We start from the raw sequence: 14,315 nt of genomic DNA on the forward strand, positions 1-14,315 counted from the left end.
CACACCACACTACAGGCTTTCTAGAGCCTTCCTGACACAAACCCTAGGGTTCCTTGGGCAGGAGCCTAGCCTGGATGACCTTGGGCACCACACCTCCACCAGGAAGACTAACTGCCTCAAAGCACAGAAGTGGGGGACTGGTGGGATCCAAGACCTCACTGCCTTCACCACAACCTGTCTTTGTCATCCCCCTGCCACCCTGAGCTCCAATCCCCCCCACCCAGCCTTGACCACTCCTGTGGTTATGCATGGTCAGGGGACACTGTCCTGGGCAAGAGTGACCCCTGTCCAGGCACATGGCCTGTGGAGGTCTCTAAGGAGGCAGTGTTTCTGAGCCAGAGCCACCATAGGGGGTTCCTCCGCACAAACTAGCTGCAGGGAACAGGGCATTGGACTGTCAAGGGGGTCCTGTGGGCCGTGCCATGAAGCCCTTTGTGGGGGACAGACTGCTGGAGGAGGGTGGCTCCTGCAGCAGGTGGTTGAAGTGAGGTGAACACACCTCCCCATTGGTGAGGAGGAGTCTTCCATAGCCCCCATTTTCAGACATCTGCAAGAAGAGTGAAGGCAGCCAGGAGGCCATGTCCACTGGCCAACCTGCCCCTCTGCCCTCCTGGCTCCTGGAGCTGAGGTGACTCCAAGTGTTTCCCAGTGAACCGTTGGGAGATGAGACTTCAGCTACCGTGTGTTGGACCAGTTCTGGATCAACTGTGGACTGCTTGAAGGGCGGAAACCCAACCCATTGCCCACCTGCAGGGAGCCAGGCCTGTACCTCCTTAGTGACCTGGATCTTTGTTGGCAAAATGAGCCCCATCAGTCACCTCTTTGGCCAACTCCATGTTCACCTTTTCACAGCTGGTGTGACTGGCAAGCAGGGCTCTACTGCACTGAGGCCACCAAGGCCTTGCACAGTGACCAGTAAGGAAGGTGAAGCTCTCAGTATCACATACAGCTCCTTAGGGGAAAGCTAAAGACCTGGATAGACAGCTCCACCATGGGGAGGGGGTTAGCATTCCTGCCCCCAGGCCTCTGCTGATTCAAAATGCCCCTATCAACACCACCAGTCTTGTGAGCAGCGCCTGCTCAGATGGTATGGAGTGGACCCCAACCATCCGTCCATAGATGGCAACAGACTCCATAGGATGCTACAGAACAGACACCTGGTCCTCTGTCTGTCTTCTCAGGGTCCTCGAGATCATGGGACCCAGAGACCAGCTCCCTGAGAAATTCTCAAAGGGCTGAGAGGGGTTTCGCTCCTGCCCCAGGAGGCTGAGGTCCAGCTGCTTGTTCTTGTCACCCAACACTCCCATCCAGCCCCCAAACCCTCTTCACTCTGCTCAAAACCTCTCCCCTGAAGCCTCCTGCCCCTCGTGACACCCCTGCCCTAGAGATGTGGACCGAGTGAGTCCCCCTCCCCGACAGCCAGAGCCTCCATGGCCAGCCTTGTGTTGGACCTGCTGGACTTGAGTCATTAATCCTTGTTGGCACCGGAACCACCCTTCTCCCCAGGAGCAGCACCACTTGCTTTAGAAAGGGCTTCTCATCTGACACACACCTGAGGATGGCGCCACCTATTTTGCATAAGTTTCCTAGTAGAGCTACAAGAAACCTTAGCTGTACCTGTCCCCAAAGTAACTCCCACCAAGTACAGGGTGCAGGTTCCCGCCAGATGGGCGAGGTCCTACTGGTCACTAAGGACAGCTTGTGACCAGGTGATGATCCTAGGCTCCATTCATACAGGGAACCCCAACCCTGACTCAAGACTTGAATTAGAGACCCACACCCAGGAAAGGAGCACCTGCAGCTACCTGAATGCCCAGCCACTCAGTATTCTCGCTGAAGTTTCTGGAAACACTTTTGGGCTTACCCGATCCCAGAGAGGCAGGGCTACTGCTGAGCAGGGGCGGGGTCGGGGAGACCCTGCTAAAGAGCTCTATTTGCTGCAGCAGCCAAGCCACAGCTTCACACAGGGGAGTGCATGCATGGCCCCCAACCAGTGTCCACTTCTCTTGATGTCCGGCTGGTTACCATGGAGGTTCAAGAAGGTCCTGGAGAGCGTCCACTGTAGACAAACTATCCTGTGTAGGGCAGCAGGCTGGACACCAAAGTGCCACAGGCAGGTCACCCCCCAACTCCAGGCCCACAAAGGGTTTGCAGCGCTTTCAAGTTTACACAACTAGCCATGAGCTGAGACACGCACACACAAGCAAAGCACAATTATTGTATGCTGCCGACCCTGTGTAGGGTTTCTGTGGCTGGAAATCTTTGTGAGAGCAAAGCCTTATCTTTCTCCCACAGAGCAGCTGGTAGTTTGTAGTCTAGTGTTTATCCCACAGATGCCATGCTCCTGCAAGGCCTGCAGATCCCTAGGGCCCAAAATAGGAAGAGATACAATATATCTTTTGACAAGAGTGGGTTAAATATGTACAAGTGGTAAATGCATTGTTGTTAAGTGCCATCAAGTCTGTCCGACTCATAGCGACCCTGTATAGGTTTTCAGAGGAGCAGGTGATGAGTTTGAACTGCCGACCTTACCGTTTAAACCAGCCTTAAGGTCAAGTGCTTATCCTACAGCTCCACACCAGGAACAGAGCAATTTAAAACAGTCAAAACCCAAAAAAAGTCAGTAATTCATAGACACTAACTGTCCTTCAAATTCTCCATCTTGAAAGACTCATCTACTCATCTCCTACACAGAAGTGCCACCACCATGCACTGGACCCTCAGGCCATGGGGTGGACACACTCACCTGACATCTCACCCAGTGGGTAAAAGCCATGACACCACCTCCCACCCATGCTCACAGGCAACCCTGACCTCCCACCTGAGCCCACAACCCACCCAAACCTCCCCACCCAGGAGACACAGCCCACCCCAACCTTCCCACTTGTTAAGACACAGCCCACGCTATTTTCCCCATTTGGGGGGCACAGCCCACCCTGACTGTATCCCAGTCCATGGCAAACACAGGATCAAAGAAGTTCTGGGGAGTACCCCCAGGAGGCAGCCTTACTGAGGGGACAGACACAGAGAAAAGGCTGCAAGAAAGACAGAGGGCAGTTCTTGGACAGAGATTCTGGCGGCAGCAGTCCAGCCCTATGCCTACTTCACGCGGCTGGAGAAAACGCGTTCCTTGGGGAATAGCGACCCCTAGCGGCCAGAGTGGCAGACCTCCACAGCATCAGTTGTAGACTGAAAACTCTTCTAAACATGGCAAGGTCTCCCCAGGTCTCTTGTCTGCCAGGGCTACTCCCATAGTTGAATGAGCCCCCAACCCCCAAACTCATTAAAATACCATTTAGCAAACACTTGCCAGCACCAAGCCCACCACCCTCACTTCATTAATGACTCTACCTCACCAGCAGCCAGGACAGGGGCACTGAAGCTCAGGGAGACACACAGGGAATGTAAGGGCACCAGGAAGATATGGAGGACACACAAGGGGTTAGGGAGAGGCACCAGGAGCTCATGAAGGACACGTGGGGAAACAGGTCCTCCAAGTGGTCATCGATCAAAAGGGCCCACTGGACTAAGATACACACAAAATATTTGATAGGCTTTGAGATTTATATTTTCTTAAGTGACCAAATCTAATAAAATGAAAAACATGTTTACTAAAACAAGTCCAAAGACAAAACAGGAAATGTGCTATAAAAATCAAAGCGAGACGGCCCCCGTGTTGGACAGTGCCACACGTCAGACACGCTCCGAGCAGCTCCCTGGCTGCCTGATGATACCGCTGGGAGACACACCTCCTCCTCAACCACCCTTGGGTTTTGTCCTCCTTTTCCAGGTTTTAAAGAGCTAAACGTGGGAGTCAGGGAGGCACCGTGCCTGGCCACATGTCTGCTTGCCCGTGCGGCCCTGCTGCTTTCCGTGCTTGGCCTGGCCACCCTGTGGACACGATGTGCTGTCACTCCTGCGCTATGCTCCGCAGCACGTACTTGACTGTGTAGGCGAAGGCAGCAAACCCCACGATGACAAACAAGTTCGCCAGCGCTCCTCCCAGGAGTCCGTGGTGGCGGTTGGCCTGCTGCAGTCCTGGGGGATTCGGCCCAGCGGCTGGCGCGTGCCCATTGAGCAGTGGGGCCCCATGCTGGCCAAGGTGGGCCTCGCCATCAGGGACCACATCTGGCAGGGGCAGGGTCGGGGGCCTGCTGCTGAGCTCGTCCTGGGCTTTCTGCTTCTGCTTAATTTCCTGAGAGAGAAAAAAGGCGGTGGTCTGAAAAGCGAGTTGTGTCACGCCTGGGGGTCATGGGAGAAAAGATGGTGATAACAACAAGGTCTCTGTGTCACTTTGCCCCAGTTGCCACATTTATCCTGAGCTGGTCCTATGAGGTATTCAGTGCTCCTAACTCTATCCTGCAGATGAGGGAGTTGAATAGTCCTCATGGTCACAGGGCCTGGTCACTACACAGCCCAGACTTCCCATCCAGGCACCTGCCCTTATGCCAAGACCAGCAAGCGTTCAAACCCCAGTGTGAGCTGCCAACTCCAAGTCCTGGGCCATTTAGAGCAGGCCCACCTGCACATCCTGCCTCTGCCCAACTCCACCCTGCTGCACACTTGTCCCACCCAGGTCCCCACCCTGTGCATACTTGTCCCACCTGCCCCTCCTCTCCTGCGGGTCCCGGCAGCCTGGGGATAAGGGGCATGGGAAGCAGCACACTGGTGTCTAGTGCGGGGAAAGGCACTTACTTCTACGACATCGGGGAACAGCTCACAGAAGACTTTGTCTTTCAGGTTGAAAGCTAAGCTCTGTGCAGCCAACTGTCTTTTCTGAAAGAGAACGAAGGAAAATACCAGGCTATTTTATGTATAATCAAAGGCTGTTGTCCTCGCCTAGCAGGAAGCATTTAAGAAGACTGCTTTTTACAAAACTGGTGCTCAGTCTTACGAAGACAAGATTATTCATCTTTTCATCCCCACCAATTAATGACATTAAATCTGACTTCTTAACACTAAAAGAAATACAAGCACAAGCTATAAAGGGAAGTCCAGTTCAGATGTCATGGGTGACTCCAGAGGGGACCAGTGACGCAGCAACTCCAAGACTGGCCCATCCCTGCCAATTCCAAGCAGGTAAGCCCCCATAGTCAATGCAGCAGGGGTCCAGGGCAGAGGACTGGGCAGGGAGTATGAAAGCATTCGCAGCCACCAGAGCCCCTCACCCTCACCGTGAAGTCAGAGGTCTCAATGCTGCCCAGCGTGGGGCCCTTCTCCACCATGAAGCTGAGGAGTCCCGTGAGGATGGTAGACACGGACCACGCTGGGTTCCACGTGTCGGGGTGGAAGTCCGTGATGGAAAGACATAGCCTGCAGAAAGTAGCCATTCAGAACAGGCCAGAGCACCCCGCTCCCACCTGGGGAAGGAAGCACCTCAGCCCCAGGGCACCTTACCTCGTGTTGCATTTAAATCTTCCATTGGGGGTTATCATATAAATACTAGGGGGCTTAAAGGGAAACTCTCGGGGGAAGATGAGTTTTCCGTGATAGTAGCCACCTGCATGAAACAGGAAAGAGCCCGTCATCATCCCCACAACCCTGTGGTACTTAGCACCACTCCCCATCTCCCTGCCCAGCCCACCCCCCAGTGATCCACTGGCCCTCGCCCTGTCCCCTACCATGTTCACACGTGGAAGACAGGCCCCGTCTGTACCGATCATTCTCTAGCACTCACTCCAAAGCCCACCTCCACACCACACTGTTCATAACAGCACAGTCCCCCCAAACCAGCCCCATCGGGTAGGCAGGACCCCAGGTCCAAGAAGACCACCCACAGCTACTATACCCTCTTCTCCCTCCAATTCCTTCCTCATGTACTTCCCTTCTGATCAGAAGAGATGGCCCACGTCTACGTCTACTCCTTAGACGTAGCCCTCTTCCTCACCCCTAGATCCCAATGAGCCCTTCCTATATGATCAGTGCTCCAGGAAGTCGGTTTGGTGGTACATGACCCTTACCCAGCACAGGGGTTCTCTCCTCTCTGTAAGTTTCCTCAGCCCACCAACAAGGCCTCTGTCCACCTCTGATCACCTGGGCTGTCCTCCCTGCTATCTGCCCCTTCACCTGAGGCCTCATTGCCATGCCTCAATGGGCTCTCCCTGCTCAGCTGTCACAAGGCTCTTGCCTGCTTGGCCCCGTCCTCCCCTTTGCTGGCCCCCACCCACTCCAGTCCACTCTCCTGGGGACCCTGTGTCCTATCGGTCATGTCCCATTAACCTCCACTCTGGATGTCTGTTCCCTACACCAGCCTCCCTGGTCTGACTGTCCCCTCGGCACTGCCCCAGATACCCAACAAGCCCTGAACCCCTTAGTGCCCTGCCCAGACCTGGTTCTCATCAATGAGTAACTCCACCATCATTCAATGGTTCAGCCTCATTCATGACTCTGTCCCGCAGCACATCCAGTCCCTTAGCAAGTCCCAGGAGCACCACCCATAAAAATCAATCCAGACTCCAGCTGGCTGCTCAGGGCGACAGACTCCTACTCCAGACTGCTCACCTCTGCAGCACACAGGCTGCACCTGGAGCTCGTCCAAATGCAGCCCCACAGCCAGCTCACATTGACAGGGCCAAGCCCTGCAAACAGCAACATGTGTGGGACGTGCACGTGTGTACATATGTGTACAAGTTATGTGTCTTCCCGGTGTCAAAGTTCACCTCCAACAGCACCCTGGCCATCAACACTCTAGCAGGTGTGGTGATTTAGGAGAGGGTGTCTGGTTACAAAATGAGTAAAAATCCACTACTTATTTGGATAATACCAAAATCCACAAAGAAGAAGAACACTTAAAAGCCAGCCACCTACCCCCGCCCCGGCCATGGGCACTGTTGATTCTGGTGTCTCTCCCTCACCTTTGCTCCACTGAGTACACACTTAGAAACAGTTCTGTGTCATCATACAAACTTCCGTGAAACCCAGGTCCACCCCGTCTTAGCCTGGTCTACAAGACCCTGAGGGAAGCACTGTCTGCCATGAGCTCTCACCAGCTGTTGTGCTCAACCTGCCAGTATTTTAAAAGATGCCAGGACGTCACCCATTGCAGGTCTCCAGTCTGCCATCTCCGTTTCCCTAAGGTAAGTCATCCCAGAATCACGCAGGATAGTCACATCCAAAATCACACAGCATGACAGGGTAGACCAGACACGTCATAGTTCAGGTGTTGGGGAGGAGTGGAAGAACAGGTAGATAGGAGAACACTGAGGCAGGTTTGCATGGGGACTAAATTGGACAGAAGTAAACAGTGATGTACACTCAACCTTGGAACAACAGGGCTCTGAGATACAGGGATTGAGGCATAGTCTAAAGAGGGGAAATAATGTTAAGATGTTTGACTGTCTTATGAATATTACTTTCCCTTGCCTACTTCTATAAAGTAGACACTTGAGTGGGACAGAAAGGAGTATCAGGAAACATGATTACAGAAAGCTTGTAAGCCCATTTTCAGCCTGTAACTGATTAGAATACCTAAAAGGGGTTCTAGAACTTGCCCAGTGAAATAGGCTTCTTGTGGAGTCTTTGAAGTGTATAGGATCTTAGGTAGAATCCTGAGCCCCATCCAGAACCTTGTGAGGTGGGGCATTCCCACTAGAAAGGACAAGCAGATCAACCTGGAACAGCTAGAGCAACAAAAGATACTTCTTGAAAGAAAGATCAGCAGGAAAAATCCAAATCAAAATTGGCAGTCTAATTGGCTACTACAAGAACAAACAAGTTGTTTGCTAGGGAGCCATCAAGGCAAACCGTCAAGCCCCTTCAGGTTAAGCCCTCCTCTAAGGTTGAAACTCAAAGGGAACACACAAGCTCGCATGTAAGCTTGCTGGCGACCACACTGGTCTACTGGTGAGTGCAAAAGGGAGAAAGGCAGCAATGAAGAAATGGGTTGAGTTCAACCATGTTCCATAGATTCCCGTTGACCTGGAGATGAGAGAGAGAAGAGGAAGGGCTGGTTGGTCCAAAGTGAGGTGAGACCTAGGGACTCCTGAGCCCATGGACAAGGACAAAGCCACGGAGGGCTAGAGCTGAGAGTGAAGCATCCAGCTGACATGAAGTGAGGAGAGATACACAAGAATGCCCAAACTTGCAGATAGTACCCATTTGACCTAGCCTTGATAGCTGGATGATCAGAACTTGACTAGAGTAAGATAAAAACAACAATTTTTGATAACAGAAACGAGTGTAAATTACTACAATTTGATGAACTTGACTTATACTTATGGACGTGGTGGTGGTGTGCTGTGGAGTCGATTCCGACTCATAGTGACCCTGCACGGGGTTTCCGAGGCTGTAAATCTTTACGGGAGCAGAATGCCTCATCTTTCTTCTACAGAACCGCTGGTAGTTTCAAACTGCTGACCTTGAGGTTAGCAGCATGACTCATAACCACTAAGCTACCAAAGCTCCTTACTTACGGATGTAGTAGCTCAAAATACCAGCTGAGATGGAAGGAGTCATCACCATCAAGTATCAATCCTATCTCCTCTGTATACAGGGTTGATAGGGACGGGCAACTTAAGACATTGTTGCTGTTGTGGTTAAGTGCCGTCGAGTCAATTCTGACCCAAATCAACCCTGTATAGGGTTTCCAAGGAACAGCTGGTGAGCTTGAACCACTGACCTTGCAGTTCAAACTTTGCAGTCTGAAGCATTAGCACATAGCACCATGCTATCTAAAATAAGGGGATGATAAAGGCACAAAGCAACTGGCTTACAAGTTTTCAAGAGGGAGTTTAAGAGTGTGTGGGGGAAGGTTGAGTCCCCACTTAATAGTTTTCATCATGTCTAGATGGGTCTGGTGAAAAGAGATGGAGATAAGATTCTTATGATTCAATACCGAGTAATTGTTATCATGACTAATTGTGATTGTCACAACTGTAAAGGTAGTAAAGGTAGAAGTTTTGTAAAGAAAACAGGGGAGTAGTTAATCTTTCAGTCCAGAAACAGAGGACCCTAGGACCATCAAGGGAGAAGACCCAAAGGGAAAGGGGGAACCCAAACAAAAGAAGCAACAACACAAAAGAGGACCGCCAAAAAAATCAAAAAAAAAAAAAAGAAGGACTGCCACACAAAAAACACGCACACAAAAAGCCCCCTCACACTGTAAAAAATAACACATACCCCAGAGTGTCTCTGTACACACCCCCACCCCAGAAAAAAAACCCCAGAGAGAATAGAAGCAAATAGTACTGTTGAAAAATGATTAATGGAAGAGATTGTAATTACTGCAATGAAATGATGGTGTAAATATCAATGTTCTCCCATGTAAACTATCACTCAATCACAATACAAACTTTTTAAAAAAGAAAAAAACCCACAAAACATGTCATGTACTGATCCATTTGGCACCGTGCTTATGAAAGAGCACCAGGCCACAACTCTCCTCTGAGGGCCCAAAGTAGTCTTCCTGCTGGCCCTCTAGCAGCGGAACTCTTCAAATGAAATCTTGGGCAGTGCTCTCACATGGAGGCAGGTATACCTGACCCCTGAGGTCAGGACCCATGTGCTGGCCAGCTGGCAGCCCTGCCCTGGGCTTACTCTCCAAGACAGTGTCCCTGGCCCATTTCTCCCTACTGGGTCCAGAACTCCAAGGATGGCACAGGCCCTGCTGATGCTTTGAAAACCAGTACAGGCTCACAAATAACAGTTCCAAAGTCCCTAGAAGCCATGGCAGTAGGAGAGCTCTGGTTGGCGACAGGCAGCCCCTGCTGACAGCACCCAAAACAACCGCCTCCTGGCAGCAGGACCCAGGCTGATAGGCTCTTTGGTCTTCCTGTGCCTCGGATGTGCTGTCTACATCCAGTGTAGACAAGATGACCTGAGATGGGAGTGCGTGCCCAGGGACCAGGCAGCACACCTTCCTTCCTTAAACAGCACACACCTCGGTCCTGGGAGGTGGCAGAAGACTACATTGCATCACATGTGCTCACCCTAATCTGGTCTCCCCAGTGCCGACTCCAGCTGACGTCTGGGGCCAGGGAAAATACGGTGACTTACAATTCTACCAATCAAAGTAAACTCCATGTAAGTCCAACACACATCTCGGACAAAAAGACAGTGATTTGTAAAAATGGGATATACACAAGCATGGTCTACTAGAAATACAACGCAGGACCGTCCCCAGCTCTCTTGACCAGATTCAAATACTCACCCTCATAAGGAGTCATCTCAGGGCCTCGGACGACATAGTGCCTGAAGAAGAGAAAACATTACTTGACATTTCTTATTTTGTGAAGTGCTGTTGAGTCAGTTCCGGTTCCTAGTGACCTTGTACAGGGTTTCTAAGGAGTAGGTGGTGGATTTGAGCCACCGACCTTGTGGTTAGTAGTCCAGTGCTTATTCTACTGTGCCACACCAGGACATCTGGGGACAGTAAATTCACTAGAACCTATGTGTACTCTGAGGCTGGGTTTTCCAACACGAACCAGACTAAGCAGACAAGCGACAGGATGTGGCCTCCGTGCCATAGGGTAGCCATTTCTGGACACTCCCATCATTCCAGAGCAGCACCTCAGAGCTGAATTGCTAAGGTTCCCAGAAAGCACTGCTGCTCCCCAAAACACAGTACTCAAGAAACTGATCTCCTCTAAGCATTAACATCTATCAAAATCTGAAGTTAATCTCAAACATCATTATACATTCTTCAATGTACTTGGAATTTTCTACTTTCCAATGTGCTTAAATGCCACACACGTAGATAAGAATGAAGGTGGGCGTGGCTGGCATGAGGGCACTGGTGTGGATGTGCCTGGAAAAGCTAAGGAGGACCCCAAGCAACTGTCCTCGAGCACAAGGGACAGGCGAATCCATGATCCTCACTAAGTCAACATGTGTGAACAGCTAACCCCAAGTAGGGTCTGCATGACTCAGAGCTGGGGCTACAGTGTCTGGACACCAACCCCTCCCTTGCTGAGAAATGGGCCTTTAGGCCAAGGGATGTTTAAGCTTTATGGTTTTCAAACAAAACAGAAAAGCACCAAAATGAAATCCCAGAGAACAGACCCCGCTGTCACTGAGGTTAATTGCCTCTCTCCCAGGACACACACGTTCGCACAAGACTAGTGCAGCTTTTCCACCTGTGCCACTGCACTAGAACAAGTGAGGGGCACAGTCCAAAAGAGCAAGGGAGGAGACGTGGACCACCTGCTCTGAGGTCCACAAGAGATCAAAACAGTCCACTTCTAGAAAAACGCTCCTCTTCATCGTGGGCCTGACCACCACCCTCTGAAAGGCCTGTGTACCAGGTGGATCTCTGATTGAAGTCTAGGAACATGGAACTCGGGAGGGTGCCCCCAAGTCTCTCCAACATAAGTGGCCCATTGTGCTAAACTGTGGTTTATGCCAGGTCTGGGATTCTAGGGCCAAGCAGAGGGTGCTTGGCCAGACCCCAGTAAAACCACTGGGCGCTGCTGAGTCTCCTGTGGCGACTCCGTTCACAGTTATCATCACAGTGAGTGCTGGAGAATTAGCTGGTCCTCTGTAATCCCAAGGGGAAGCGACCCTGGTGTCTCCCCATTTGCCTTTTGAGTCTGCTCTGTGTCCTTTTACTGCAATGGCTTCTAGCCACAGAGGTGACTCTGCTGAGTCCTGGGAGTCCTCCCAACCAACCAGCAAACTTGGGGGTGCTCTTAGGAGCCCCTTACCATAGACTTGCAGAGAGGGACAAGTCTTTACAGAAAGAGGGTTTCAGCAAATCAAGGAGAAGATAAGCCTGCTCACCTGGGCCCCTTCTGCCTTTCCAAGGTAAAACTCTTTCATACCAACTAAAGAGTACCCATATCATTAAATATCTAGCTGACCTAAAATACAATTCTTCAATTCAGTTACGCCTCTCTTCTGGAATTAAAAAAGAGAAATTCGTTTCTGTTTTTTTTTTTTTAAGATCAAAATACCTCTCACCCAAGGAAGAAGTGTTTGATAATATCTCTACCTCACACTTGCTCACAAAGTCACCAACAACCCTGGTGCATCAAGTCCTGATCTGGCAAGTCTCGTAACCCCCACTCCTTTGCCCCAGGACAGGGGCCCGACCTGTGCCCAAAGCTGGCATGGAAGACCCTGCCTCCCTGTGCCACAAATGCTCCAGACAGCATGGCTAGGCACAGCCAGAAAGACTTACTCTGTGTGAGGCAGCCAAACTGTGGAGAGGGAGGGATAGTCATATGAAAATGTAGCTTCTCCCCTTAAGAATTAGTGCCCCCAGGTCTGAACTGACCCACAGTGATGAGACCCCACCCATTACGAGGCCTGCACACCCCAAAGCCCCCCTCTAGTGTCCTAGACCAGGATCTTCTCTTGGAGGCTGTCCCTATTTCTCTGTGCTGTCCACTTTGAAGACGACCAAGAGTGGGCAGTCCTCACAGTGCTCACTCACACCGAGACTGGGAATGCCAGGCCCACTCAGCAAGACAGGCAGGAGCCCAGCACTGACCGCCAGTGTGGGGGTGCAGGCCCTCACCATTCGAGGATGTTTGAAGGGAGGGGCTCAGCACAGATATAAGGCACCGGGTCCTTCTTGATCCGAAGGTAGTCCTGCTTCAGTCTCTGGGTGGCCGTCGTCGGAGCTCTCTTACTGCTGGTGCTGCTCATCTGTAAAGAAGAAGTGGACAGGTGACAAAGAGCAGGAGGTCTACCTCCCCACACCTGAGAAGCGCTGTACCATGGTTGATTTTCTAAAGTCGTTTCTTTATTAGCATTCATCAAGCCCCTAGATCCTAACATACACATTTCATGTCAGTCACCCAGGACCAAAACCTCAAGGAGTGCCCTGACCACCCACCAATGACCTCCACCCCTCACACACCCCTGTGTGCCCTCCTTGTTGGTCTCAGACCTCCATCTCCACCTTCATTAGGCAATAGAGATTTAGAGCACCTGGCAGAGACCAGACAGAGAAATAAGTATGACACACACTGCAATTCCTCCATTGCCTTGGAAGAACTTAAGTGGAATTGTTAGACCTAAGATGGAAAGGGTCCTGAGCACGTGTATGTGTGTGCACGTGTACGCGTATGTGTGTGCACACGCACGCAGAGAATGATGGTGCTAAGGCTAGCCCCAATGTGAAGCAGGTTTGCATTTGCCCAGCGCTGTGTGTGAGGCCACACTGATGGGTCCTGACACCCTGAACACGCTGTCCAAAAGTACATGATGGTCACAGGCAGAAGGGATGGGGAACAGAGCAGAAACCCCTCTAAGGAGTAAGCCCTGAAAGACTGAGGCCTGCTCGGGGTCATGGAAGATGGAGTCTCAGGTGTTTGTGAAACTGGTCAGCGTTTCAGTGCCATAGCAGACACCAGGACTGGGCTTCGGCTGCTTGGGGGCAGGGCCCAGTTCACCCCGTGGGGGCTGCACCTCTCCCTTGAGGTGCTGATGTGCCCAAGAGGGTCTTGGGTCAAGTCTTCTGTTAGAAAGGTCACCGTGGTGTTTCAGCAGAAGACAGACAGGCAGACAGATGGGACAGCACTAGCAGGACAGTATCCTGAGTCAGGAGTGAGGCAGTGGCCTGGATCGGACAACCCAGGGCCCTCAGCTGCACTCCAGAGGCTGACAAGAAGAACAATGATGGGAGAGAGTTTTACACACTGGAGTCTCTTGTAATCTAGGGTAGAAAGGAAAAACTCCTCTGCTGCTAAAAATAAAGTGTGAAAACTGCCACTCAGACATGGCAGAGGACAGAGCTATGCAGGGACATGTGGGGACCAAAGGAAGGAAGGAGCAGGGATCAGCAACATGGCCTGCCCCAGACTGGCTGTTGCAGACCTCCTGCCACCTCAATGCTGGCCTCTCCTCCCTGTGCCCCCACCCCCTGCCACTCAGTACTCCCCAATGCCCCACAGTGTGCTCTGGTCATCAGTACCAGGATCCCCATCTGGACCTCCTGGTCAGTACAGCCTGGTGGTCATTCTCTCTCTGGCCACAGGGCCTGCATACCTGCAGTTTCACATACGGCCATATTCTGGTTCCTTTCCCCCCTTCCATCAATCCTCTGTACCCCTGATCAGCAAGTCTCTGGACTCCTGGCCCTTTCACCTGGTACGTCTCCCTCTTCACAGCACTCTTCTAGTCAGTTTCCCTGAAGAGAATGCCAGCCTGAGGGGCACAACAGCCTGCTCACCTGTTCCCAAGACCCAGAGGGTGGGCCTGGTCCTCCCTTCACCCTTCTTCCCCTTCCCACTCCAATTGTGCTCAAGACCACATCCACCTCACAGCTGATCTCCCAGCTTCCAGATTTTTCCAATCTTGTTCTGGTTCGTACACTCAAGTCAGAATAACTTGCCCCACACAGTTCTGGTTTGTCATCTCCTCTGCAAAGTCCT

At 51.6% G+C, this 14,315-nt stretch overlaps 1 protein-coding gene across 1 annotated transcript in view; it reads right to left on the reverse strand.

The window, feature by feature from the left end:
- Positions 1-3,910: 3,910 nt before the first annotated feature.
- The window catches only part of UBE2J2 (ubiquitin-conjugating enzyme E2, J2), a 12,755-nt gene continuing 2,350 nt past the window's right edge, over positions 3,911-14,315 (reverse strand). The window contains exons 2-7 of the mRNA XM_006871703.1: positions 12,455-12,585; positions 10,148-10,188; positions 5,398-5,500; positions 5,175-5,313; positions 4,696-4,776; positions 3,911-4,195 (exon numbers count right to left, since the gene is read on the reverse strand). Of these exons, the coding sequence (XP_006871765.1) occupies positions 3,911-4,195; positions 4,696-4,776; positions 5,175-5,313; positions 5,398-5,500; positions 10,148-10,188; positions 12,455-12,585 (780 nt within the window). The remainder of the gene's footprint in view (positions 4,196-4,695; positions 4,777-5,174; positions 5,314-5,397; positions 5,501-10,147; positions 10,189-12,454; positions 12,586-14,315) is intronic.

This window comes from Chrysochloris asiatica, unplaced genomic scaffold (genome assembly GCF_000296735.1).
Source record: "Chrysochloris asiatica unplaced genomic scaffold, ChrAsi1.0 scaffold00173, whole genome shotgun sequence".
In the NCBI taxonomy this organism is placed as follows: Eukaryota; Metazoa; Chordata; class Mammalia; order Afrosoricida; family Chrysochloridae; genus Chrysochloris; species Chrysochloris asiatica.